Source organism: Podospora anserina, chromosome 5 (genome assembly GCF_000226545.1).
Source record: "Podospora anserina S mat+ genomic DNA chromosome 5, supercontig 9".
Classification (NCBI taxonomy): domain Eukaryota; kingdom Fungi; phylum Ascomycota; class Sordariomycetes; order Sordariales; family Podosporaceae; genus Podospora; species Podospora anserina.
This window is the reverse complement of record NW_001914843.1, coordinates 652959-677923: the sequence shown is the minus strand read 5'-3', so window position 1 is coordinate 677923 and position 24965 is coordinate 652959. Positions and strand designations below refer to the sequence as shown.

Genomic DNA, 24965 nt, shown 5'->3' with positions numbered 1-24965 from the left:
CGGGCATGTATGTATCATCGGGGCGTCCATCTTTCCTGGTTCCAGCCCTGTCAGAGACAACCCTGAGATCCATCTTTGCGTATGCGTCTATGATGCGGTCCCGAAAGCTGCCGCTCTCATGTAAGTGGTGGGGTTAGTGTTATGGTCCTACCATCCCAGCGATACAAGTGGGGGCCACTTTACGCGCGACGCGCTCTGAGATTCGCTCGACGCGTCCTGTCCAAAATTCAATGCCACCAGGGTCCCTCCCCCAACAGACAACATTCAGCATCACCATCAAGTCTCTCTGTGCCAATCCAACAACGGCTCTTATACTAAACTGACAGACAATAAAGTCTTTCAAGCACCACAAAACAAAACAATGCCTCATTCAGAATCAACACCCGAACAACAGGACCCCCCAGCTCGAACTGAGCTCACTCCGACAATGGAAGACACCACCCTCAACCTAGGCAACGGCGGCCTAACAGACGAGGACCTCCTCATGGCCGGCGTCGACGAAGTTGAATCCCCACCCGTAGTCCCCCCCGCCGCCGTCGAGCAACAACCACCACCCTCCAGCGCCCCAGAAGAAGAAGACGCCCCCGTCGAAATCAAGCAGGAAACCAAATCCGACATCAAACTCGAGGATCTGTTCGACGGGATGGATTCCGATTCAGACGATGAGTTCTCTGGCAAGAACAACCACACCAACAAAGATCTCGTCACAGGCCAAGTACCGCCTTCATCTCCAGGGTATGTCTCCCCTCCTCTTTCCCCCCCCCCCCACCATCACAACACTAACACTTTTATCCAGCCCAGCCGCCCCCTCCGGCGGTGGTTCCAACCCCGACCTCCTCCGCGCCTTCTACCAGCTCCTCTTCCCCTGGCGCCACTACTTCCAATGGCTCAACCACTCCCCCACCCCCACCCCCGATTTCAAACACCGCGAGTTCTCCCTCTGGCTTTCCGGGGGTGTCGTCTTCCGCTTCCAATCCTACGCCACCCTCGACCTCCTCCGCAAAGATGTCTTCAAGCACCTCCCCGAGCGCATCGAGATCGGCCCCATCTACACGGCCAACCCCCGCGATCGAAAGACGTTTCGCAACTCGAGCGCCTTCAAGCCAGTGGCGAAGGAGCTCTGCTTTGACATCGATCTGACGGACTACGACGATGTTCGGACGTGCTGCGATAAGGCGAACATTTGTGGGAAGTGCTGGCGGTTCATCACCATGGCGATCAAGGTGCTGGGGGTGGCGCTGAAAGAGGACTTTGGGTATGAGCATGTCATGTGGGTGTACAGCGGGAGGAGAGGTGCGCACGCTTGGGTCTGTGACCGCAAGGCGAGGGGGTTGGATGATCACAAGAGGAAGGCGATTGGGAATTACTTCTCGGTGGTCAAGGGGGGGGAGAAGACGGGGAAGAGGGTTAATGTCAGGAGGCCTTTGCATCCGCATCTGGCGAGAAGTTTGGGGATTCTCAAGGAGCACTTTTTGACGGATGTGCTTGAGGGGCAGGACCCGTGGAGGGAGGAGGATAGGGCGGAGAAGCTGTTGATGTTGCTTCCTGATGTTAAGCTGAGGGTGGCGTTGAAGGAGAAGTGGGAGGCTAATCCGGGGCGGTCGTCGGTGGTCAAGTGGGGGGATATTGATTCGGTGGCCAAGACGATGGGGAGTGTGAATACGAAGGATTTGTTGGAGGCGAAGCAGGATATCGTGCTGGAGTATACGTATCCACGGCTGGATATTTTGGTTACGGAGCAAAAGACGCATTTGTTGAAGAGTCCGTTTGTGGTGCACCCTGGGACCGGGAGGGTTTGTGTGCCGATTGATACGGATGATCTGGACGGGTTTGATCCGTTGGGGGTGCCGACGATTGGGGGGTTGGTGAATGAGATTGATGCGGCGGGTGGGGTGGTGAAGAAGGAGGGGGATGATGAAGACAGAAGGGGGGCCGAGTGGGAGAGGACGAGTATCAAGCCTTATACTGATCAGTTCAGGGGGTTTGTGCATGGGCTGTTGAGGGAGGAGAGGGAGTTTGTGAGGGTGAAGAGGGAGAGGGAGGAGGAGGGGGGCCTGGACTTTTAGGTTTTGTTTGAGTGATGTAGTATTCATGGTGGGTTTTTTGTGTAGAGGTGTATATGGATGGGACATGGCCATGTTTTCTGAGCCTGCCTCTTTCTTCAGCTATGTGATCTCTGTCCATGTGTTTCTATCAGTGTCATGCTCCCTTCTGCAAGACACAGACAACGTCCCTCACCACAACAAACCTCCCACAATCAAAACGCCACCTCTCCGCTCCATCCATAAATCCCATTGCCAACACCCCCTCCCGTAAGAAGCTTCGCACAAAATTGACCCCAACTGGTGTAATTAGCACAGCAGTCTTTGCTTATCAGTGATGTGAGTTCGAATCTAGTTTTTATGGTTGACTGGAACGTTTCATGTTCGATTCCTGTCTGTCCGTTTCCATGAGACGGATGGGCGGTAGTAGGTGTCAAGCATGATCGGTCCAACCAAGAGGGCACATGGGGGTGTAAACGATGTCGGTGTCATTGGTGGAGGCTGAAGGTCCCAGCAAGTTAGATGAAATACAACCCGATAACCAAAAAATACCCCTTATATCCCAAACCATCATCACCGCAACAAACCCCATCCCCCCTCCACCATCTAACTCCTCCCCAAATCCCTCCTAACCCTCCAAACCTTCCCCCCCGCCCCCCTGTTCTGGCTCCCATGCAACCTCTGAATCCACGGAACCTCCATTTCCTCCCCACCCCAAAAAAGACCTACACATCGCTCTCACCCTGTGCTTACCCCTTCCACTGATCATGATCCCTCAAGTACAACCCCTCACTGTAACACCAACTGGGCGTATCAAACTTCCCCATCACCAACACCAACCTCCCCTCTCCCTTCTCCACACCTCCCATCCCAACCGGCGTGAGCAACTGCAGCTCCCCCCTCCACTCATCCACCCCCCTCACAAGCACCAACCCAACCAGCTCCGAAAACTTCGGATCGAGGCTCTTCCCCATAGGGTTGTCTATCAACGGTATCTTCCCACTCCCAGCCTCGATTATGTTGTCTAATCCCCTTAACGCGGCCAAGTTGGAAATTTTCACAAGCGCCAAAACCATCCCGTTGATTGCCTCTGCCAAGATTCTCGGTGAAGGTTGGTAGTCGTAGCAGAGGATACCCCTGAAACCCCTGTCAGGACCCGTATACCTCACCCTCCAAGGGGGAACATGTGACAGCGGTGTTGAATTCCAAGTTGACAACGACGGCAAAAGATGAAAATAAGACATTGCCTGCATCGTACGGAGAGACGACGGGATCCGGGAGGGGGAGAGGATTTCGGTTGTGTTTTGCGAGGGGAGGGTGCTGAATGCGGTGGTGGGAATAAAAGAGATGGCGGCTTGAAGACCAGAAATGGTTTCCTCTGGTCCTTCGGTCGACATGTACACCACCTCTGTCGGTTTGATTCCCTTGACGAGATCAGACAAAATGTCCAACCCGAGACCTTGGATCCAGCCTGGGGTGTTGACTACCATTGGTGGTTTCTTCTCTTCTCCGGGATGGGTCTGGGTTTGGTAGGTCGTAAAGAGGTCCATGACGCACTCGATGAAGTGCTCTGGGTCGAGGGCGGGGGTTACTGCGGCGATGGCGTGGGAGCGGATCATCGAGGTGACTGGTTCGAGGGTTGGGTGGCAGAAGGGGGGTTGGAGGTTGGGGGAGGTGAGTTTGACGAGGGAGATCACGCCGGGGGGGCCGAATTCGGGTTGCCCTGGGTCGATGTCTAAGATATAGATGGGTGACCAAGGAGCGTTTTTGTTGCCGGCTCGGTCGGTGATTAGACGGTTGGCGAGGAGTTTCCCAAAGGTGGATTTCCCGGATGATTTGGGGCCGCAGAGGAAGAAGATGGGGGATGAGGCCCCTTTTCGCTTTGTTGCGATCAGGGAGGCGAGTTTCTTGTTCCATTCTGGCGGGGAGACGAGCTCTTGGAGGGCGACCTTTTTGGGGACGTCTTCTGGGGAGAACAACTATTCGAGGGTTAGCATGAACAATTCCGTAACAGTCGAGAATGGAGCAGACAAACAATTTGAAATGTCGAGTCTTTCCTGGATGGCACCCCTTGGGTGGGAACCTCGTTCCAGAGTTTTCCAAAGGCAGGGTTCAGTTTTGCCAACTGGCGCAACCCATCAGCTGCGGGATGGGGATGCAGCTCAACCACGGTGTCTTCAGAAGTACGGAGGACTGGAAGAGCATGGCAGTGCGGAGCGTGTACCCATTGGACTGGATCCAGTGGTGTCAACTGAGCACCGGCGATGGTGGCCTCGCCTTGATGGACTCTGATGCCATAGCTTCCCAGTATCACCAACCGCTCTCCATCAGGCGTTCTTAGCGTCACGCAACCATCTGGCTTCTGTTGATAGTTCTTCTTGTGTGGCTTCAAGGACGAGTATTGAGGCTGTCTCTCTCTGACTACTGGGGTTATAAGTGTTCCAAGACTATGCCAACAGTTAGCACAGCTCAGAATGTCTATGGAACCCGAGGCGTATGTGTCGTGCGTACACTGGGGAAAGAATAGGCGATGGAGGAATTGAATCACCCCTTTCACGGTTGAGGTCGGGTGTTGGGTCTTCGTTGACAGGCGTAGAAACCTGCTCCTTGGCAGCCCCGCGTTTATTTCGACGAGTAGGTATTGTTTTTACAGGCGTGGAATCTTTTGGGGCAGGTGTTGGATTTTCATTCACAGGCGTTTTTGCGACTGGCGATGGGGCTCCCCAGAGCTGTTGCCGGGCAGCAAACGCGCTCATTACTTGGACAGTGTTAGCCTATGTATACTATGACTACGGGGCTCTTTATTCATTCATACCAGGTGTAGCAGGAGAGGCAGGGGCCTTGGGAGGGACGTCAACGCCCTCGAGTTTCCTTCTCTTATTGTTCATCACCATTGTCACTGTAGGTGGTTGGGTAAAAGAGTTCAACGACCACAATGATCTTGGTCCAAAACGCTGACTGGGATGCTCTAGTGATCCTGAGAAACTGGGGTCCAGTTTCTTTACTATGAAGTCTCTTGCATAAGTTTGACACTAAGATCTGGACTCGCTCACTTCGTTGAAGAAATGGAATGGCGTCTCAAGCTTCGAGACAGAGGGACTCGAGCGCCCCACCTGAACGTTTGACTTGCAAACGGAGGTGCGTGCGGGCAGTACCTGCTTTCTGTGGGCTTTCAGGGCGTTCCTTCTGCGGTGGGCGCCTAGAATCTTAATAAGAGCTATGGATTTTTATAATTTTTATTTTTATTTTTTATATGATTTTTCTATTTAATTTTTTATTTTTAGTTTTTTTTATTTTATGAAATTAGATAAATAAATAAGTAAATAACTCTGCGCCTTTTCAATTCCAAGTGTCCCATCTTCCTCTCACAAAATCTTTCACCACGATTATTCAGAGGCTCTCCCAGGGCGGCAGTGAAAGGTTAGCCAATCAGCACGCTCAATCAACTGCCCCCACCTCTCCACAACCCGTCGCGCTTTTTTTTTGCAGGGATTAGCAACTTTTCGCTTTTCCTGAAGCGCATCGTGAATTTTTGGAGCGACTCGACTCGACAGCTTCCAAAAAAAATCAAAAAATCAACAATCAACCACCAACAACCTCCCTTTGAATCGCACCATCTTTTGCTCACCTCCAGCCACCGCTAACTTCTACTACCCACCCTCTACTTTACTGAACTCACAAAACAGTCGCAATGGCGGGGCCCAAAGCGCCCTCTGCTACCTTGTCCCAGCATATCGCCAAAGCTGCTGGCCTCCGTAATGCCTTGAGCCAGAAGGCGCTGCCCAAGCCTGTGAAGAAGGAAGAGTCCGAGAGCGAGAGTCAGAGCGACAGTGACACCGACAGCACCTCCACTTCTACCGACGATGAGGCCGACGACAACAATGACGACTGGGCCGATAAGCTGAACTTGAAGAAAGAGAAGGAGGCTGCTAAGCCTACCACCAACGGCACGAAGCCTGCTTCCGAGACCGAGACCAAGACCAAGAAGGATGTCGAAGCCTCAGATTCGAGCTCCAGTGAGAGCGACTCCGAAAGCGAGAGCGAGAGCGACAGCGACGATGGCGATGTCGAGATGAAGGACGCTCCGGCCAAGAGCACTAAGAAGGCGGCCGCTCCTGCTGCTTCCGATTCCGAGTCCGAGTCCGAGTCCAGTGAGTCGGAGGAGTCGAGTGATGAGGATGCTCCTGCCGCCGGCGCCAAGGTCAACGGCACCAAGGTCAATGAGAAAGCCAAAGAGGCCGAGTCGGAGAGCGAGTCGGAGAGCGGGTCGGAGAGCGAGTCGGAGAGTGAGAGTGAGCAGCTGAGAGCGCAAGCTGAGAAGCCTGTTCCGCAAAGCCAAACCTGCTCCAGTTGCCAAGTCGTCGACAGCCAAGTCTCCTAGCTGCTTCGAAGGACAAGGCGTTAAAAGCAAAGCGAAGAGCAAGGAGACCGTCGGCGAGTCTGAATAACTGAGTCCGAGTCGGAGCCTGAGCCGGAGGCCCAAAACGCAGCAGCCGTCAAGTCATCGTGAGAATCATCCTGTGCTTGATGAGGGAACCTTGCTAACAAGTGACTAGTCGCCCTGCTGAGCTCATTCAGCAACGCTTCGATCTGCGGAAAGCTTCGGACCCCGATCTCGATGCTGCCAGCGTTGCCAAGATGCTTGCGAATGCAAAGGCCGAGGGCAAGCAGCTTTGGTGCTTCACCACCCCCAAGTCTATTGGCATCGACGTCATCAGGAAGTACAAGATCTCTACGGACAAGCTCATCTCTGGCCAGCCACTCTTTACCCACGAGGGCGTGGATTACGGCGGTGAACTCGAGCAGCTGAGCCACTCGGTTAAGATCCTGATTCCCGGCAAGGATGGCAAGAAGTATGAGAGTGGTGAGTGAAGCTTTCTTTCTCTTGGTGAGCAGAGGGTTTGCTGACGGTTTCTAGCCGACCAGCCCATCGGGCAGTTCCTCCACATCAAGCGCAAGACTCACATCGGCCAGGAGACCGTTGTGCCTGCCCCGCCCGTGCCGCCTAGACCCCAGCCTAAGGGGCTCAAGGTTCGCTACACACCGTTCGGCGCCACCAACAACGGTCTCACCGTCATGGGTGACGAGTCCGAGCACGAAGACGTCGAGATGGGCGATGCCGCCCCCGCTGCCCCCGCTGCCCCCGCTGCTGCCACCAGCAAGGCGGCCGCTAAGAAGCGCAAGCTCGGTGGAGAGGAGACAGCTGCCACGCCCAGCAAGAAGGCGAGGAAGTCTCGTGTTGGTGCCAGCACCCCAGCAGTCAGTGCCCCCGTTGTTAAGCCCATCAAGGAGACCCCTATTGCTCCTCCCCCCATCCCCGGGCACAACGTGGCTGCTACCCCCGTCGCCTCCTCTGCCACAAAGTCTGATGGTAAGGACAACAAGGCTAAGAAGACTGCAAGTAAGGTGACGCCGATTCCGCCTCCTGTTCCCGCCGGAAAGAGCGCCTAGGTGGGCTCTTCACCTCCGCGAGCCGTGGTCAAGTCCGACGATTACCAGTCCATGTCGGAACGCAAGAAGCGCGAGGCTTCTTTGCCGCCCTCTGCATTCACATTGCCCACATACACGGTTCCGAGCAGCAGTCCTGCTAGCAATTCTACGTCGCTCACCCGGGTGCATGTTCCCGGCAAGTCGACCCCTTACCCGGGCCGCGCCCGCAGCATGTCTATGCCCCCACCCCCCTCACCTTTGAAAAACATGATCAAGCAGGAGCCCCCGGACGAAGTCTCCTCGAGTATCCCTCTTTCGACTATCCCTTCATCGCCCTCGAAGAGCATGTCTACGCGAATACTGTCTGTTGGTGCTGCCTCGCAAGTTCTTTCGTCGCCAATGAAGAGTATTCTCAAGAAATATGACTCTGGCGTGAAGGATAGCACAGCCAAGGTTCTCTTTGCCAAGGACAAGAATCGTGATGATTCTTTGCTCAAGAAGAAGCACAAGAAGGAGAAGAAGGCTGATAGGAAGAAGAATAAACTCAAGAGCAAGTCGAAGGTGCGGTTCTAATGGCTGACATGTGTCTTGCACAGCTGGGAAGTTGCCCAGTATCTGGTCTCGGGTCTTTACATCGCGAGTGAACCACACAAGAGCGCGCTAATTTCTGTTTTCGGTTTTCTTTTTCGCATCAGGCATCAAAAGTATTTCTTTTTGTCAGGGCATAAAGGGTTCGGCGGGTTGGTGGGTGGGGCGTTGAGATACCTTTTTTCGTGCTTTTCCATACATGGGTCTGGATGGATGGATGTTTGTTTATTGTCTTTTTTTGATATGCATACTTTTTTTTCTTTCTTCTTCTTTGCATTGCATGTAATGTGAGATGGGTGTAAATTTGTGGGTTGATTGGGAGAGGTATATGTCAGTCAGTTGTATGTAAGACTCGGGGAATGGGCACAGAGCCCAGATAGTCAGTCAGTCGGTTTTAGACAGATATGGGAATGCAGACAATGTGAATTGTAGATTAATGTACTCGTCTTTTTTTTTTCTCCAACGATTTATCCAAGATATCTAAAGAGATGGTTGACGGCATTGGCGGCCGTTTCCCTCAGCCCGGTGCCAACCACCACACACACACCATTCGCTTTTGACAACAAAATCCGAACTAGGCCAGATATTTGGCCGATTTTCCTTATTCATCGTGACTTTGACCCCACGAGCTGAAAACATTTCTCTCCCTCTCTCTCTCTCTTCGACTGCCATGTATATATCATAAGAAGAATCTCCCGTTTTCTGTTCGGTATCACCTTTTTTCTGAGTTTTTTGGTTTTTACTATCTTTGATGTTGCATTCTCCGAAGGGTTGCATCTTTCTACCTACCTACCTCCCGTCTCACAGCATCTACCTGTCTGTCTGTCTACCTGACACACAAGATAATCTCCGTTCCCGCTTCGAACCCCTACCTCCCATGCTTTTATAACCCCCCCCTTTCCCCTCGCTGTGTCCCATGATGGAAAGAAGTACAGATTGGGGGATCTGACTCCTCGGAGTGGTGGCGTTCTGGGACCGGCCGATTAAGCGAATCTGACACACCCACCCAACTCGTGACAATCTTGGGAGAAAGAGAAAAGAAGAAAAAAAAGAAAAAAAAACGAACGACACAAGGCTGTGAGGCTGAAACCGAAACCCCCTTTTTCCACGCCGCCGCCTACCTACCCGAACCCGGCCGGCCAGAGTGGTTAAACCCTCCAAAGGCGTCCCGGTGGTGGAGGGGAAAGAGCCTCTCTTCCAACATCACACACCCATCCCTCCTCTAATCAATTGTTTGACTTGATTTAAATTCCTTTGAGATATTCGTTATATGATACAAAACCACCACCACCACCAACACCATCATCATCATCATCACCTCCTCCTCCTCCTTCTCCTAGATATCGCAAACCCTTCCTTCCTCCCAGTATCCCCTTCGCTCTGAAGACAAAATCCAAATCGCAGGTATCATCACCCATCTCTTCTCTCTCCCTTCGCCAACTAGGTATGCAACCCCCCCCCCCCCTCCCTCCCGATCCATTATATGCACCGCACCCTTTCCCTTCCCCCTACCAATTTAAAAAAAAGAAAATAAAAAAAGCCATTATCATTAAAAAGACCAAAAGATCGCATATTTCCCCCCCCCCCCCCCTTCCTTTTCTCTTCGACAACCTCTCATTATATGGGATATATCCTCCTCCCCCCTCCTCACTCCTCCCTCGCTCTTCTATCCATCCAAAAGTCTGATTTGTTCTTTCTCCAATAAACAGAAACGACTGTCTATCCAGACTGACTTCCCCCCTTTCCAGTACACACACATATATATAAATGAAGCGAGCGAACGATATGGGGTATATACCAAATAACCACACACACGCACACACACACACACACACTGCTTGCGAAATGCCCTGCCAATGCCATTTGTTTGCCCCCAACCCCAAACCAATAAAATGCTGATGAATTGGCCCCGACAGATAATAACGATAGTAGTAGTAGTAGTAGCGTGTTGTATAAAAAAAAAGGCGATCGAAAAAAAGCAACCGGAACCGAGTCGAAGAAGTGCCGAGAAAAGGATGGATGTGTCGATTAGGTTCTCAAGAGATCACCTCACATACACCTCCCTCTGCTCCTCCTCAACCACAACCCCAGTCAACCCCACCGCCCTCGGGCTCGCCGTCCGGACTTTGCTCCACAGGTCCCCCCCATGGTGGTCATCATTCGGCGTCGTCGGGCTGAGGATATTCGGCGAAGAGCTGCTGCTCCCGCAGAGGGTGTCCCCCCTGCTCATCGAGTCAAAGCTCGACGAGCTCCCAAGAGTCCATTCGTCGCTCCCCCGTCGCTGAAGCAGTCCCAACCCCATCCCGCCATACTCCTCGTCGAGCGCCACCCTCGGCCTGTCGCCAAACTCGACATACTCATACTCCCACCTCGTCGTCTTGTCCAGCTGCGGGCGCGGAAGCCACTTCGTTCTCGCAATGTAATACGTGACCGCGGCAATCACCCCTCCTCCGACAAGGTCGATCGCGTAGTGGTGGTTCAGATACATGGTGCTCCACGCAATCCAAACCACATACCCCACGAAAAAAGCCCTGAACCTCGGGAAGCAGTACTGCAAAAACAGCATCTCCAGCACGGCATCGCCTCCGTGCAGGGAAGGAAACGCGCCAAACGGCACCGGGGCGGTCGTGAAGCTCGTCGTGTACATGTCCACGCCAAACAGCTCATCGATCCTCTTCAACCCAGCCGGGCTGCCCTCCATGCCGTAATGCGCCGGCTCGAGGCCGTGCAGACCCTCGTACCAGGGAGGCGTGCAAGGAAAGAGGATCTGGATCGTCACGCCGAGGATGCTCATGTACCCAAACGCCCTCGCCCAGACGGGCGTTGTCCCAGGGGCGGCAAACAAAAACAGCATCACCGTTGTCACCAACGGGAGCGCAAAGTGGCCGAGGCCGTAGGGGATCCAGGCGATGATGTCCAAGATGGTGTAGGTGTGTGCCGAGAGGATGTTGCTCAGGTTGGCGCCGTAGAGGACGTTTTCTAGCGCGGGAAGGACCTTGACCCAGATGTGGGGGCGGTATTCAGGGGCGATGAACCTTTTTCATCATCATCATCAGCATCAGACAACGAAGAAGAAAAAAAAAAGAAAAGATCCTCTCGGATGACGGTCGCTAACATACCTGCTGGCAAAGAAATAAAACAAATACACCCAAATCGGCAACGACGGTAGGAAAAACTGTCTCGTCGCTGGCATGGCCAGCAGAACTGCTAGCAACCCCATCGCGGCGCTCTTGAGAAACGGGGCTGATGGTGTGATGAGCAGACAAAAGGCCAAACACCCAAACGTCACCACGTGCTGGAGGTCCCAGAGGGTCCATTTGCGGGTTTGGAGCTGTTTGAGAGAGGGAAGGATGGCGAAGGATGTTTGCAGTTTGGTTACATCGTGAGAGGCGGCTTCGTCTTTGGATTTTACCCGCTGTAACCGAAGAGAGGGTTTGGCTTTTTTGAATTTGGCGGGGATGGGGATGTTGGCGGCGAGGTTGTAGAGCGGTAATAGGGGGTTTGGGGAGGTGGTGATGGTTTTGGCGGAGAGGGAATGTGGCGGGGAGGGGGGTGCCGAGGTTGTTGATGGGAGGACGGGGGAGAAGTCTGGCATGGTTGCGATGGTGATGCGCCGGAATCGTCTAAAATAGGTTCGTCGCTAGGTAGGTTGAGGTTGAGGTTGAGGTTGAGGTGAGGTTGAGGTTGAGGTCGAGGTTGAGGTGAGAGACACCCACACATACACACACACACACACACACACACACACACACACACACACACACACAACACACGCACCACCCGGCGGGGAGGCAAACCGGCCCTTTCCTAGGATGAAGAAGGAGGAAAGGGGAAGAGGTGATTTGTTGGAGTTGGTTCGGCTATCGTCGCTGCATCTGCATTTCTCTTCGTGCTTGCTTTCTTTAACTCTTTTTACACTATTGGCCTGAACCGGTAGGTTGGGTGAGGTGCTCGTGGTTGACGTCGTTGTCGAATAGGTTGTGACCGTTTTTATTCTTTGTTGATGCTGATTATTAATTTCTAGGAATTACTGGATTCGGTCGTCCGTCCTGTTCGTTTCGTCGGTTTTTCCGTCTTGTCGAGCAACCCCCAAAAAAGGCCGTTTAGGGAAAAGAGAAAAAGGGCCCAAAAAAAGCCACGAGGGAAAAGCAGCTCGAACGCCACACCAACACACGTCTTTCCTGCGGTCGGTTGTCGTTGAGTGTGTGTGGTACTTGGGAAAAGGATCAACACCTCGAGATCGCAAAATGGGGAAGAATGGGACGGGAAGCAAGTGAGGTTAAGTGTGTGACGGATTGTGACTAGGGGGGGGGCCTCCCTTGGTAAAGTATGACGGCGGTGGCCCTTGTTTAAAAGAAGGACGGGTGGGTTCACTTGGGAATGCATGCGAAGCAAAGCTAGGCGGTACAAAGTACGCACCCACACACACACCCAAAGGTACTAAGGTTACGGGACACGCGAGCAACACACCAGCAAACGAGGCACTAAAAATGGTATTCCCAAGCACTTGGCTGGAGAGGCCAAGACTTGACAAGACCGACTCTCCTCATTCCTCTTTCTCTCTCTCCTTCTCTTTCTCTTGTCAGCTTATTTCTTCTCTGCTTATTTCTTCTCTTTATAATAATACAAGCAACGACTCGAGTCTTGAAGAGATACCACAGACACAGTAATTGAGCGGACCGAAGTACATACACAACGCCCCGTGTGATTTTCGCCGGGAGCCACCTGGTCACCACGCCCGGGCGACAGGGTCAGTTTGAATGCCGCAGTGGGTTTCTTTCGCTTGCTGCATATCGATGACAGCAAGTGTGCCCCTGCAGCGGTGAACATCACGCTAGTCGCACACACAGTATTATGCTTGCTGTGGTGTACGTGATGCCGTCATTACTTTCTAGAAGGAACACAAACCTCCAGAAGCCCACGAGGGAAAACGACTTGTTCGAAGAGTAAGGTAAAGAAGACACTTGCACTTCCTGACAGGATTTGACCTTGTCGTGTCTTGGAACATGGGGGATAGAAGAGGCACAATTGGTCAGCGATACCACTTCCTAACCGCGGACGTGCGTCAAAGGAGAGGCTTGAGCCCATCGGCGACATGTGGCTTGCTTCCCGCCTGTGGGGTTTCGCCAGAGAAACCGTTGCGCATTCTTTTGCTTTGTGCCGCTTGCACTCGGCATCTCGGCATCATGTCTTCTGCCGTCCAACATCTTCCAAAAGGCTGATAAGTAGGATAGCCTTCCACTCTTCGAGCCAACGCTATCAGCTGTGCCTCTGCGCGCCTCTTTCTTCCTCCAAATGAAAAGGTTCAAACGGTGGGGCTGGCCTGCCGGTGGATAGGATGGCGCTGTCACGGTTTTATAGCGCCGATCCTGTTGGTTTGCTCGTTCGATTTATCGATTTGCAAGCCCGGCCGTGGATCAGTGAAACTCTCGTTTATTCCACCCGCGGATTTCGGCAACCGGCACCAAAACATCAGACCGCACCAACTCTTGGGGTTTTGAGATTGGGATTCTCTCAATCTCCCTTTGAGATGGAAGCAAAATTGTGAGGTAGCCAATGCCCTTTTTGCTGCATGAATCTGAGAGAACTCGCTTCTTAATGGCTTCGGACGCCATCTCCACCTTGGACCCGAATTCGAGGGGGGGGTCTCTTTCTTTTCCAGCCACCTGGGAAAATGTTCGCTACAGAACAGAGCACGCGACATTGTCTCAAACCCGCGGTCTACCTCTAGCACTTTACGCGTATAACAAAACCGACCTATAGGAAGCCTTGCTATCGTCAAGCCTCATTTTTATCTGATCGGGCCTCGGACATATCAATTCTCCCATTTGTAATCCCCTCTGGCTGCTCACACCAACCCCGTCCTTACTACACCCCCTTTATTTCAACCCGCAGCAATCAAGTTCAAGTCAGGAGCCCAAATGCTGCGGATACCTCTACCTGCCCACATGGATTCTTTTTCCACCTGCAGGCCTGATCCGGCCCTGTGGATATCGCCTGTCGAACCATATCCTGTAATTCTTCGAGAAAAGAAAAATATTTTTTTTTCTTTTATGCATTCCGGCGGTCAAGCTCAATCCAGGAAGCAGCCGAAGAACAGGTGATTCGGCATAAAGCGAACATTTTAATACCTTGTCGCCGGGAACCGGGAACCACCTTGACATGGTTTTTTTTTTTTTTTTCCCTCAACAAGAGCGGCTCTTCCGATCGCCCTGTAGGGTGTAGCCGCCCGATGGTTGACGGAACCCTACCACCCTGCCGAGGCCTTCTGTCTTGTTGAACACTACCGAAGACCGCCGCCTTGTCCTTCCACACCATCGGTATTTTTCCTGTTAACTCCGGGAGAGAGGTCTCAGGTCTTGTGGCTTTTTTATAATGATTTGTAAACTCCCCTCGCTTTTATGAATCACCATGATCAGCTGGCATTCAAGTTAGTACCTCTTATGAGCCTCATGACTGAGGGAAGGAGGTCATCTCCGAGTCTGCCGGTTTGTTTAGCGCCCGCCAACCCTTTTTGACATCCATCTGCTGGGCGAAGAAGTGGATGTTTCTTGCGGGTTGCTTTGGCTTTCCGGGGCGCGAAAGGTGCGGCTCGGGGCTCGGGTCCCTTTTGTCGGACTGTGGAGCGAGCCCGAAAAGTCCGGGATGTATCCATGTCGGGCGGGCAGGGGTGTGGGAAGGGCTTATTCTTGTAGCGGGGGTGTGGTTGTCTGTGTGTGGCTGGTGAAGAGTGGATATGTTTGGGCTGGAGAACATGTTTGAAGGCATCATGAGAAGAGGGTGTTGTTGGACGAGGAGAGATGTGACAAGAACAAAAAGACAAACTCATTGCTCGACCTCGGGTCCTGTGTGTGGCTGCGCGCCTGCTTTGGAAGAAATTGTGCGCCCCCAGGAGAAATTTTATATCATTTTTTTTTTCAGGACCGAACGCAGTTGACCGCTGTGCTAACTTACACCAGCCGGGGCAACCGAGTTTTGATAACATTGTTCGCTGGGGCGTGAGGTTATAACCTTAGGTGGTTAGTCCCGAGGTTTCTCTCTGGTCTACCGGTAGCACTACAAGGCCTCTTTCTCCCTTATCGTTCATCAAAAGACTTGACTCAACGGCAGCCATATTCAGCAACTCATCAAAGAAAAATGCCAAGTCTGATGGGTAGACATGAGATCCCAATAACAGAAATATGATGCTTTTCTCCATCGCTCTACCAGCCTCTTGTACCAGAGCACCCCTTTCCCCATCTATCATTACAGCACCACCTCCCTCTTTTCATAAGGCCCCCCCCTATCAAAGACAATAACATGACATCAACCAGACAGAGCCATCACCAAAATCTCATCTATCTCACCCAAACAACCCAAACAAAAACCATCCAGCTCCACAACCCCATCCCACAACATTCTCATTCATGGAAGCCACCACTCAACTTCATGCTAGAAATCCACAAGCAAAAAGATGAACTCCCTAACCCTGCACTTAAACCAAGAACCCCCCCCTCGCCCCCTCCACCCGGGGCCATCACTCCCGACAACCTGGGTCCATGCTACCGTTACGCAGTAAGGAACAAAGTAAAAGCACAGCTAAAAGCACTTGGATAAAGCCACGAAACACCTCAAGCTAGGTGTAAACCTCCACACAAATCCCCTTCAGAAATCCTTAATGGCCGTATAGCTGCAGAGTGGCTTCGATTTAACTCTGCGTTCTACTTGCCCATCACACAGCGTACATGAATCGGGCAGTGTTCGAACTTGGAGGGGAAGAAAGTCAAGTACCCAGGTGGGTTGAGGTGGAAGGTGGTGAGAAGTCTGAGCTCTGACAAGGCCTGTTGTTGAACAACGGAACGGGATGTCTTTGATTCACAGGGTATGATGGGTTCTGGAAACTGAAGCCCCGATGTGGTGGTGGTACCTTGAGACAGGGAGAGAAAGTTTCGCACAGGTTGAGCTATACCTCCATCCTGATGGTCTCTCGTGAGGCAGACAAGTCAGGATCAACAGAAAACCCCCCCAGTGATCTCAAGTCTAACCTCTCCAGACGCCAAAACCATGATCGACATCATGGGATGGGTGTCGAGGTATTTGTCCCATCTCTTTTGGATGCATCGCAAGAGGAGCGCTACAAGAGTTGTTTAATCACAAGGCAGAGTCTCGAAGGCACACACAAAAAGGCATTGAAAGTCATGACCAAAAAAAAGTCTTGTATTGTTCTCGTAGCTACCTACAAAAGTCGCATGCGTCTCTGCGTTGGCCTCGCTCTCCTCGGAGAGACGAGTTTCCAGGCGACACCACGAGGAGGCGACAGAGTCCGACTTCGCCGCCCGATAAATGGCAAGATAGACGGCAAGATAGATGGCAATATATGGCATGGAAAAGGAAAAGGAAAAGAAAAAGAAAAAGAAAAAGAAAAAGAAAAAGAAAAAGAAAAAGAACCACCACTCCCTCACCAAGGCAGCAACAACCAGCCAGACTCCACCATCCTATTCCTCGAATCATATCCGCCAGACCCATACACCCATCCATAAGAACGAGGGAGGCTTCGCGCCAGGTAATCGTCCACGGTCGGATCGTGCTATCCCAGCAGCGACAACCCAGAGTCTATTGCCCCCCTAGTTGACCGTCCACAATCCGATCGTGTCACCCGGGGGTGTGTTGGTGTGCTCATGGGAAGAGGGGGAAGAGCGGGAAGGGGGAATGTTGTCGTCGTCATTGTCGTCCGGTCGGTCGCATCGTTCGTCGTCGCTGGTGGTGTTGATGTCGATATCGATGTTGTCGAAGTCCGAGTCGAGACGATGTTGAAGACAATGTTGAAGACAATGTTAAAGACGATATCGATGGATGTCGAAGTCGATGTCGAAGTCGATGGTGGTGTGGTATGTTCGATGTAAAACAGAGAAGGAAATGGGAGGAAAGACTCGATTATATAGACAAACCAGATGGCTCGTGCACGCTTGCAAATCTGATGGCTTGATTGTGAACTGCCAGTGCTGTGCGAAGTTGCTCCCGTTCTTCTCCGGAGGCGTTGTTAGTTCGAGGGGGGGCTTTGGTACCGGTGGAGTGTGTGGCTTTTTGATGGATGTTGAGATCGGGGACCAGATCTGGGAATTGGATCGTCTCTGAGCTGTGAAACATGGGAGAAAGCCCCTGATGGAAGTTCTAATAGGCAAGATGTCAATGTTGGAACGCTTTGGAAGTGAAAGCTGGGCGGAAAGATGGGGTTACAGCATCAAGAGAAGTGACGAGCTGAGGTCGCGAGTGGTATCTGTCATGTCGATTTGGCTACGATCAAGTGGATCTGGAAAATGTTGGCTTCAGATCTGTCCAGCTGCCAGAATGTTCGAGAATTCGGCCTCGAGAACGGATCATTTTGCATGTGATACCAGACTCTGGTGCCTTACGTGAGAACGCGATCAACGAGGCGTAAATGTCGAGATGCTGTGGCCGATGGCGGAAGTATCCAAGAGTTCGCCGGCTGTGTTCAGGGAAGAGAGGAAGGAAGACAGCTTGGTAGATGATAGATTGAAACTGTTCATGATATCGCTACCTAGCTCAGTGTGTGTGATTCTCAAGTCTCTTCAAAGGGGCAGTGTCCTGTTCAACCTCAAATCCATCGAGCTCGACCCGACAAAGACGGTCTGCTGATACTCGGTGAGAATCTCCCAGTTCTGGGCTTCGGTGTTCCACTCGCTAATGTCACGACGGGTGAGGGAGAAGGTGACGGTTTTGGTGGCGTTGGGGGCGAGGAGGACGTCGTCAAAGCCGCGGAGGAGGAGAGAGGGGGCGAGAGGGTTGTTGGGTGAGAGGTACTATTCATCATCAGCCGGACGGGATCACAACAGAAGAAGCAAACAAGGCAGCTCACCAACTGAACAACCTCCACCCCCTCCCTCGTCCCTGCATTCTTCACATCCACCTTCACCTCAAACAAAACCTCATACAACCCCTCATTGCCACCCTCCTTCCCACCGGCCGGTAGCTCCTCTTGCACCCCCCCATCCCTAGCCTCCGGCGGGAAGTCACCAATGCCAGGTGATCGCGCGGTGCCATTCTCACTGTTATATACAGTCGCATTGACCCAAGGGTAAACATACCTCGGAATCCTCCACCCCTCAAACCCATCCGGCTCAGTCCACCCCTCCACATCCCCTATATCAACAACCTCCCCCATCACCGGCGCCGGTATCGTCTTCCCCTTATTCACCTCGTACCCCCCCCTCCCACCAACCCTCTCGACAACCAAATCCCCATACTCAAACTCCGTGTACCCAAGCCCGTGCCCAAACCCATACGTAACCCTCCCCCTCTCCCCCTTCCCCTCGCTCAAAAACCACCTATAGTCAATAAACACCCCCTCTGGAAACTCCTGCCTCGGACTCCTCGGATCAGGCGCCACCGTCAACAACTCAACCCCGTACGACTCCAAGTCCTTACCCCAGGTAAACGGGCTGCGGCCTTGTGGGTGGACATCACCAAACAAAACATCCGCCAGCCCGTTCCCAGATTCCTGACCGGGAAACCCGGCCCAGAGGATAGCTGAAATATTCGGGTGCTTATCCGCATGATCAATGACGACAGGGCCCGAGGTGTGCAACACAACGATGGTGTTAGGGTTGACAGCCGCCACGGCGCGGATCAAAGCGTCACCGTTGTCCCACAACGTGAGATTGTTCCTATCGCCAGCATTCCCATCGATGGACACAAAATTCTCCCCCGAGGTGGCGGTTGCAAAGACGATGGCGACGGAAGCGTTGGAGGCGGTGGATTGAGCGGTGGTGAGGTCCCAGTTGGAGGTGGTGTTGAAAAAGGTTATGTTGTGCTCCTGGGAGAGGCCCAACAGGGCCGTGGCGGGTGAGATCAGATAGGGGAAGTCGGTTGTGCCAGAGCCGTATCCCATTGCTACCGTCCCGTTGATGCAGGCTCGCTCGGGGCAGGAGTTGGGTCCGTTGGGGTTATCGTGGGCGTCGTTGCCTATTACTGCTAGGCTGGTCAGGGAGGATTTGGAAAGGGGGAGGATGCCGGTGTTCTTGAGGATGACGGTGGATTTGGCGGCTAGTTCACGGATGAGAGCCGAGTGGTTGGCTTGGACATCGACGTGGGAGTTGACGGTGGTCCAGGGACGGTTGGAGTACTTGTATTGGGGGCCAGTGGTGTTTCGGGTCCAGGCGGAGAAGTTGGGTTCTGGGCGGGAGGTGTAGCTCCCGACGTGGACGCGGAAAAAGGAGGTCATGATCCGGGTGACCATGTCATCGAGGCGCCACTGGGGAACCTCGCCTTTGAGGACGGCTTGGGTGAGCGCGCCGCCCCAGTGCGAGCCGTAGGGGGGTGATGAGGCGGAAGGGGGACCCATCATGTCGCCTGGCATTGCCATATCGAGCCCTGAGAGGGCCGAGCCAAGGGTGCTGTGTTGTGCTCCCCAGTCGGACATCACTGTCTTTCTCATCAGCATCCTCCCGGGAGACACACCGCCAGAAACTCACCAAACCCCCTAAACCCCAGCTCACTCTTCAACAAGTAATTCTGCACCCACTCATTCTCACACGCATACGTCCCGTTGACCCTGTTATAACTACACATCACACTCCCTACCCCAGCCCTCACCGCATCCGCAAACGGCCACAAGTACAACTCATGCATCGTCTTATCGCCAATCCTCACATCCACACTCCCGCGGAAATGCTCCTGCTCATTAAGAATGTAATGCTTAGCACAGGCAATCACACCCCTACTCTGGATCCCCCTGATCGTTTCCGCAATCGCCACTCCAGTCAGGTACGGATCAGGAGAGAAACCCTCCCAGTTTCTCCCTCCCTGCGGTGTTCTGCCTAGGGCTCCGGCAACAGGACCAAGCTGGACATCAACGCCCTTGCCGCGGAACTCTTCACCCATCGCTTCGCCCCGGGCACGAATGAGGCGTTTGCTGAAGGTTGCTGCGGCGTTCATGCCCGCGGGAAAGGCTGAGGCTTTGTCGACTATCATCGACTGTCAGTTGGGAGGTGTTGGAGAAGGGAGACAGGAGGGCATACCATATCTCACACCCAACGGCCCATCCATCAGACAAAACCCCTCAAACCCCAATCTTGGGACCGAGCCGGTCTTGCCGATACATCTGTCGCCTTCCCAGCCCGTGCCGGTTGTCAAGTTGACTTTTTCGGTGAGGGTGAGCTGAGAAACAAAGGCCGCAGCTTTTTCGTACGCGGCTTGCCATTCGGCATCGGATGGGTCGGGCGAGATCCACGGGGAGGGGAAGCCGAGAAAGGGGGTCTCTGTCAAGGCTGTGGTTAGGGATATCAAGGGCAGCAACCCTGCAGAGGTCTGAAGCCGCATCTTGCTGATTTAAAGAGCGCAATGTTCAAAACCTCAGAAAGGGCAAAGCAAAGAGAGAGAAGCATATCCAGAATGGGAGACGAGACCTAGATATGAAATATCTGCAAGCTGCGACGCAATGGCAATGAAATATTCCCGTCAATCACAGCTATGGTAGCTGACGTCGTTGAGCATCGAAGGAGGGGTTAGCAGATTAGCCATGGCGAATCCCCCTCTCTATCCCGTCTCGGGATCTAGAATATGCTCATCTTGACGGGATGGGGTGCGGTGGTGTGGTGTCGATGTATTACCCGCCGGCTAGTTCCCGAGCTGCAGGTACAAAGGCATAGGTAGACATTCGGTAGTCGAAAATGTTGCGAGTTGTTGCATCGTAAAGCACTCGGATGTATGAGGTTCATGTGCTGTTGACAAAATGATGAAATTGAAACCTTTCCCAAGCCAAAAAAAACCGAGATGCGATTGGAGTTTTGCCTGTCCTCTTTCATCATATACAACTCCTTGACCATCCATCCCATTGCCACAGTTTTGTTCTTACACGTATCCATACATGTCCATCTCCCCAACAAACCAATCTTACACGGCAGAGTAGACAGCGCTCACGCACCTCCCACACTCTACCCTCTGCTCCACATCCACCTGCCTCCCCTTCCCAGCCTTCCCCCCCTTATCAGTCAACAGATTCACCCTCGCCCTCGGCGCAATTTGGAGCCTATTCCTCCCCAGCTCCCCATCCATCTTCCCAGCCCCAACACTGTCCCCATCCAACGCCCCAATATAAATCGGCACGTTCGTGTTATTTCTCTTGCCCGTGCCCAACTGATAGCTCTCGTTCCCTCCCCAGAACAAGACATCGTTCCCAAACTGTGGACCCCCCTTAGAGTTCCCCTTGGAATCATGCACATTGTCCATTACAGCACAGACATGTGTGCTTCCTACGGCGATCTTGTTGAGACGAATAGGATGGACAGTATTGGTTGCCTCGTCGTATTCATAGAGATCGGAAAGAGCCTTGACCTTGGAGGGAGCAACAGAGACGTGAAGCCATTTGCCTGTGCCGAGTTCGCCGTGGATACCGGAACCACAAGCCCACGTCTCGGCCACGACTCTGCCGAGCTCAGAGGCGGGCATGACTTCCGACCCAGACTCTGATTGAACCTTGGTGGCGTCAACGGTGAAGAAGCTGCTGAGACCGCCAGCGGCGATGGAGGTAACCTTGGGCTTGAGGTTGGTGCCGGCGTAGAGCTGGTTGACGGGCAACAGAGAGGGGGTGTCAATATGGGTAGCTGTGAGATCGGTCTTGAAGCCAAGCTGGCCAACGGTGTTATCACCAAAGGAAAAGACCCTCCCTTCGTCGTCAAGGGCAAGGGAGTGGTAGTCACCCGTGGCGATCTCCCTGACCTTGAAACCGCGCAGTCCGCCGACCTCGTGGGGCTGGTCATATGGACCAGCTGGGCGGTTTTGCCACGTCAGCCCAGGAACACCGAGCTGACCTCGGGAAGGAAAGTCCTCTGTGCTAGAGGCGGCCGAGAAGACGCGACCTCTGGAGGTGAGCATCAGACAGTGTTCAAGGCCGGACTTGACATCGACCACTTGTTCGTTCCAACCCAAATTGGCAGGCTTGAGGGTCCTGTAGTGCTGGGTGAGGCTGGGGGTGCCGGACCAAATGGACCAGGAAGAATGAGAGTTTGGTGTGTTTTCGGCAAAGGCCTGGTCAGCTTTGGCAACAGGAATGGAGTAAACTTGTCCGTTGGACGAGAGGGCAATGACACGGTCCCGGGAGACGGCGATCTTGGTGACATCTTTGCCCCTGAGGGTAACTTCCGGGCCGGGGGCATCTCTGTTGTAGCCGACACCCCACTGAACTAGGTCGCCCTTCTCGTTGACTGCCACGCCAAAGTCTCGTTCCAGCTTCAAATCCCTGAGAATCTGGCCGTCAAAGAAGGGAATCCTCCGTGGTGTCTTGATGTTGGATTCCTTGGAGTCAGGAGCAGCAACCTTGCCCACATTGGAACCCCAAGCATAGACGCCGGGGTGGTCATGACTGTGCTTGACTTGGACATGTTGAGGGCTGATCAGTTCATTGCTCTCCTCCTTAGACTTTGCCTTCTTCCGTGGTTTCTCACGGAGAATCTCGGCCTTTTCTGCTTGTTTAGGGCTTTGAGCCTGTTCTTGTTGCTTGGATAGTTGGGAGTAGTTTTGGTAAGCCCAGAAACCACCAGCGCCAGCTCCCACAAGGACAGCTCCAGCGACGAGAGGGATGATGGAACGGCGAGGCTGAGCTTCACCCCCGGTACTCGAATGCCGTACCCATTGCGAAGGCTTTGCTGTCCTGGCGGTCCGTCGTAGAGCTGTGCGATACATGGCAGACGAGGCTATCTTGAACTGTCTCTGAGTGCTGACTTATATGCCGGGTCTAATTGGCTTCCAGATTCCTTTGTGTCAGAGGCGAGAGAACAGAAGAACTCGGATTGTCGTCGGCTTCATACCCTGACCACCAAAATGCCTTGGGTAGCCGAGTTCGACTGAAATACCAGTGATGGCCTGAGATGGTGAGGTCACTGGGTGTTCACGAGGCTGTCTTCAGATGCAGCAGGCATGAACCTTTTTCTTCAATAAGATGGGTCCCCAAGCTCATGTCTTGGCATCAAAGAGCTTAACATGCGGCCCGTGCGCCCCGCATCCCACCACTGAATTGTGGGGCACTTTTAGGGAGCCAGGGGGTGCTGTCGGGCGCGGTGAAGGGTCCCGCCCGTTGCGTTGCGGCCAGATATACGCGGCATCCGAAAAGGCATACGGAGACGGCCACCGGAGCCGGTATTAGCAACAAATCGACCGAATCCCACGGGAGCTAAGAAACAAAAATGTTTGAAGACTCCTGGTACAGCTTTGTACCCGACTACCAACAACAGCAGCGACAGGCGCAAAGCTCAGGCCATCAAAGAAAGAAGTCTCTGCTCCAGCCTCCAAATGTAAGTGGCCTGGGCTCTCAGGAGCTATATACTCAAGAAATGCTCTTGACTGACAAGCTCCATATGTATAGGGTGTAGACAATGTCGATGGCGCGGGATCGCTCCCAGTTCTTTTCGAAGACCAAGAAGACACCAATTCCCCACCAGAACCTACCTTGTCACGAAGAGCAAAGTCGTACTCGGATTTCTACGACATCGTCAAGGCCCAAATAGGTGGAAAGCCACACCACAAGAAGAAGAAGGGGAGGAGGATACGACATGGCCGAACGTGGGAAGCATTGGGCGTTCCGGAGTCTGTGGCGGCAAAGCTGCCGGTCGAACAGGACGCTCACGATGCCGAGCTGGACAAGGAGCTACTGGAAGCAAGTCAACAGGAATTCCTGTTGTACCACGATCAGCTGGTCATGACCGAACGACACTTGGGCACCCTCGTTGAAGATGCGAATAGTGCTCTCAAGGTTCTCGAATCCCTGAGCCAGTCGTTCCGGGCAGTTGACGACCAAACCAGCTCTTTCAAGGCCCAATGCGACGACCTACTCACAGAGCAGAAACGGTTGCAGAAGCTGGCCGATGATGTTGGCACAGATCTTCACTACTACGCGTATCTGGACAATGTCAGCAGACGACTCAATGCTCCAGGAGCAGGTCGACTTGTGGAGGACGACGCGTTTGCCGATATTTTGTCAAGCCTCGACTCTTGCATAGCCTTCATGACGAAAAACACGACGTACCGAGATGCCGAGTCTTACCTTGCCCGCTATCAGGCCCTGCTCACCAAGGCTCTGCACTTGCTCGAAGTTGGCTTCACCAATCGCCTCAACCGAGTTTCTGCCGAAATTTCCAAACAAATACTGGCTACGCGGTCCGAGTCCGCACGGCACGCCCTGGCTTATGGCCGGTTTGAAGAGACATTGCTGGAGTCCTACTCCTTAATACCAAACATCCAGACCGTCATCCGCAACGTCTACGATCAAAACGGCCATCCGCAAACAGCACTCAACTGGGACATCTATGCCAACACAGCCAACAACATCTTCCACGCCTACTGGGCCGTCAGAGAAAGAGACCTGAAACCACTAATTCAAAGCGACCTCGACGCCTTCCGCTCAGAAGCCAAGGAATCCGTCGAGACCGCGGCCCGTAACTTCGTCAAGCAGTGCTACGAGCGTTCCTACAATGAAGCCTCCCTCTTCCGGAAAATCTTCGCCATCGAGACCCAATACTCAACCGACCCCAAATCTGCCTTCACCGCCCTCAAATCCTCCCACGCCGGGTCTTTGGTCACGGGCACAAACGTCGCCCCTGTCGCCACCAACCTCCAGTCTGTTCTCCACAATAGCGACCTGAGAACAGTGTGCAACATAATAGGCTGGGTCACCAACGAGTATCTCCTGTTGGACTTTGACGAGGATGAAACCCCCTTTGTGGCTCACTGCAGGGAGCTCACCGCGCGGCTACTTACTGAGCACCTCTGGACGTTCACCGACGCTCTTTTCGAAGCCGAGATATCCAAATCCATCACCAAGGCCGCCGTCGCCCCAGACTCGCTCAAGATCGGGCCAGTAACCAACAATGACTCCTCTTCGAACGCTTTTCCCCCTATCAAGCGAGCTATTGA

General features: G+C 53.2%; 8 protein-coding genes across 8 annotated transcripts; 4 read left to right on the top strand and 4 right to left on the bottom strand.

The window, feature by feature from the left end:
• Positions 1 to 361: 361 nt before the first annotated feature.
• Positions 362 to 2066, top strand: PODANS_5_9350 (uncharacterized protein; the record flags this gene model as incomplete). Its single annotated transcript, XM_001904719.1, has 2 exons — positions 362 to 735; positions 797 to 2066. The coding sequence occupies 2 exons, from the start codon at positions 362 to 364 to the stop codon at positions 2064 to 2066; spliced, it is 1644 nt and encodes a 547-aa protein (XP_001904754.1).
• A 582-nt stretch (positions 2067 to 2648) lies between these two features.
• On the bottom strand, positions 2649 to 4798 carry PODANS_5_9340 (uncharacterized protein; the record flags this gene model as incomplete). The annotated part of the gene is made up of 4 exons (XM_001904718.1): positions 2649 to 2739; positions 2826 to 4005; positions 4074 to 4620; positions 4694 to 4798. The coding sequence occupies 4 exons, from the start codon at positions 4796 to 4798 to the stop codon at positions 2649 to 2651; spliced, it is 1923 nt and encodes a 640-aa protein (XP_001904753.1).
• A 1882-nt stretch (positions 4799 to 6680) lies between these two features.
• Positions 6681 to 7493, top strand: PODANS_5_9330 (uncharacterized protein; the record flags this gene model as incomplete). Its single annotated transcript, XM_001904717.1, has 2 exons — positions 6681 to 6906; positions 6961 to 7493. The coding sequence occupies 2 exons, from the start codon at positions 6681 to 6683 to the stop codon at positions 7491 to 7493; spliced, it is 759 nt and encodes a 252-aa protein (XP_001904752.1).
• Positions 7494 to 7544: 51 nt separating this feature from the next.
• On the top strand, positions 7545 to 8045 carry PODANS_5_9325 (uncharacterized protein; the record flags this gene model as incomplete). Its single annotated transcript, XM_001904716.1, has 1 exon — positions 7545 to 8045. One exon carries the CDS (start codon positions 7545 to 7547, stop codon positions 8043 to 8045), a length of 501 nt encoding a protein of 166 aa, XP_001904751.1.
• A 2059-nt stretch (positions 8046 to 10104) lies between these two features.
• PODANS_5_9320 (uncharacterized protein) lies at positions 10105 to 11655 on the bottom strand (the record flags this gene model as incomplete). Its single annotated transcript, XM_001904715.1, has 2 exons — positions 10105 to 11095; positions 11180 to 11655. The coding sequence occupies 2 exons, from the start codon at positions 11653 to 11655 to the stop codon at positions 10105 to 10107; spliced, it is 1467 nt and encodes a 488-aa protein (XP_001904750.1).
• Positions 11656 to 17655: 6000 nt separating this feature from the next.
• PODANS_5_9310 (uncharacterized protein) lies at positions 17656 to 20378 on the bottom strand (the record flags this gene model as incomplete). The annotated part of the gene is made up of 3 exons (XM_001904714.1): positions 17656 to 19481; positions 19532 to 20023; positions 20078 to 20378. 3 exons carry the CDS (start codon positions 20376 to 20378, stop codon positions 17656 to 17658), a joined length of 2619 nt encoding a protein of 872 aa, XP_001904749.1.
• Positions 20379 to 20951: 573 nt separating this feature from the next.
• PODANS_5_9300 (uncharacterized protein) lies at positions 20952 to 22739 on the bottom strand (the record flags this gene model as incomplete). The annotated part of the gene is made up of 1 exon (XM_001904713.1): positions 20952 to 22739. One exon carries the CDS (start codon positions 22737 to 22739, stop codon positions 20952 to 20954), a length of 1788 nt encoding a protein of 595 aa, XP_001904748.1.
• A 679-nt stretch (positions 22740 to 23418) lies between these two features.
• On the top strand, positions 23419 to 24963 carry PODANS_5_9290 (uncharacterized protein; the record flags this gene model as incomplete). Its single annotated transcript, XM_001904712.1, has 1 exon — positions 23419 to 24963. A coding segment is annotated over one exon (1545 nt), but the record flags the coding sequence as incomplete, so codon positions are not given.
• Between the last annotated feature and the right edge of the window lie 2 nt (positions 24964 to 24965).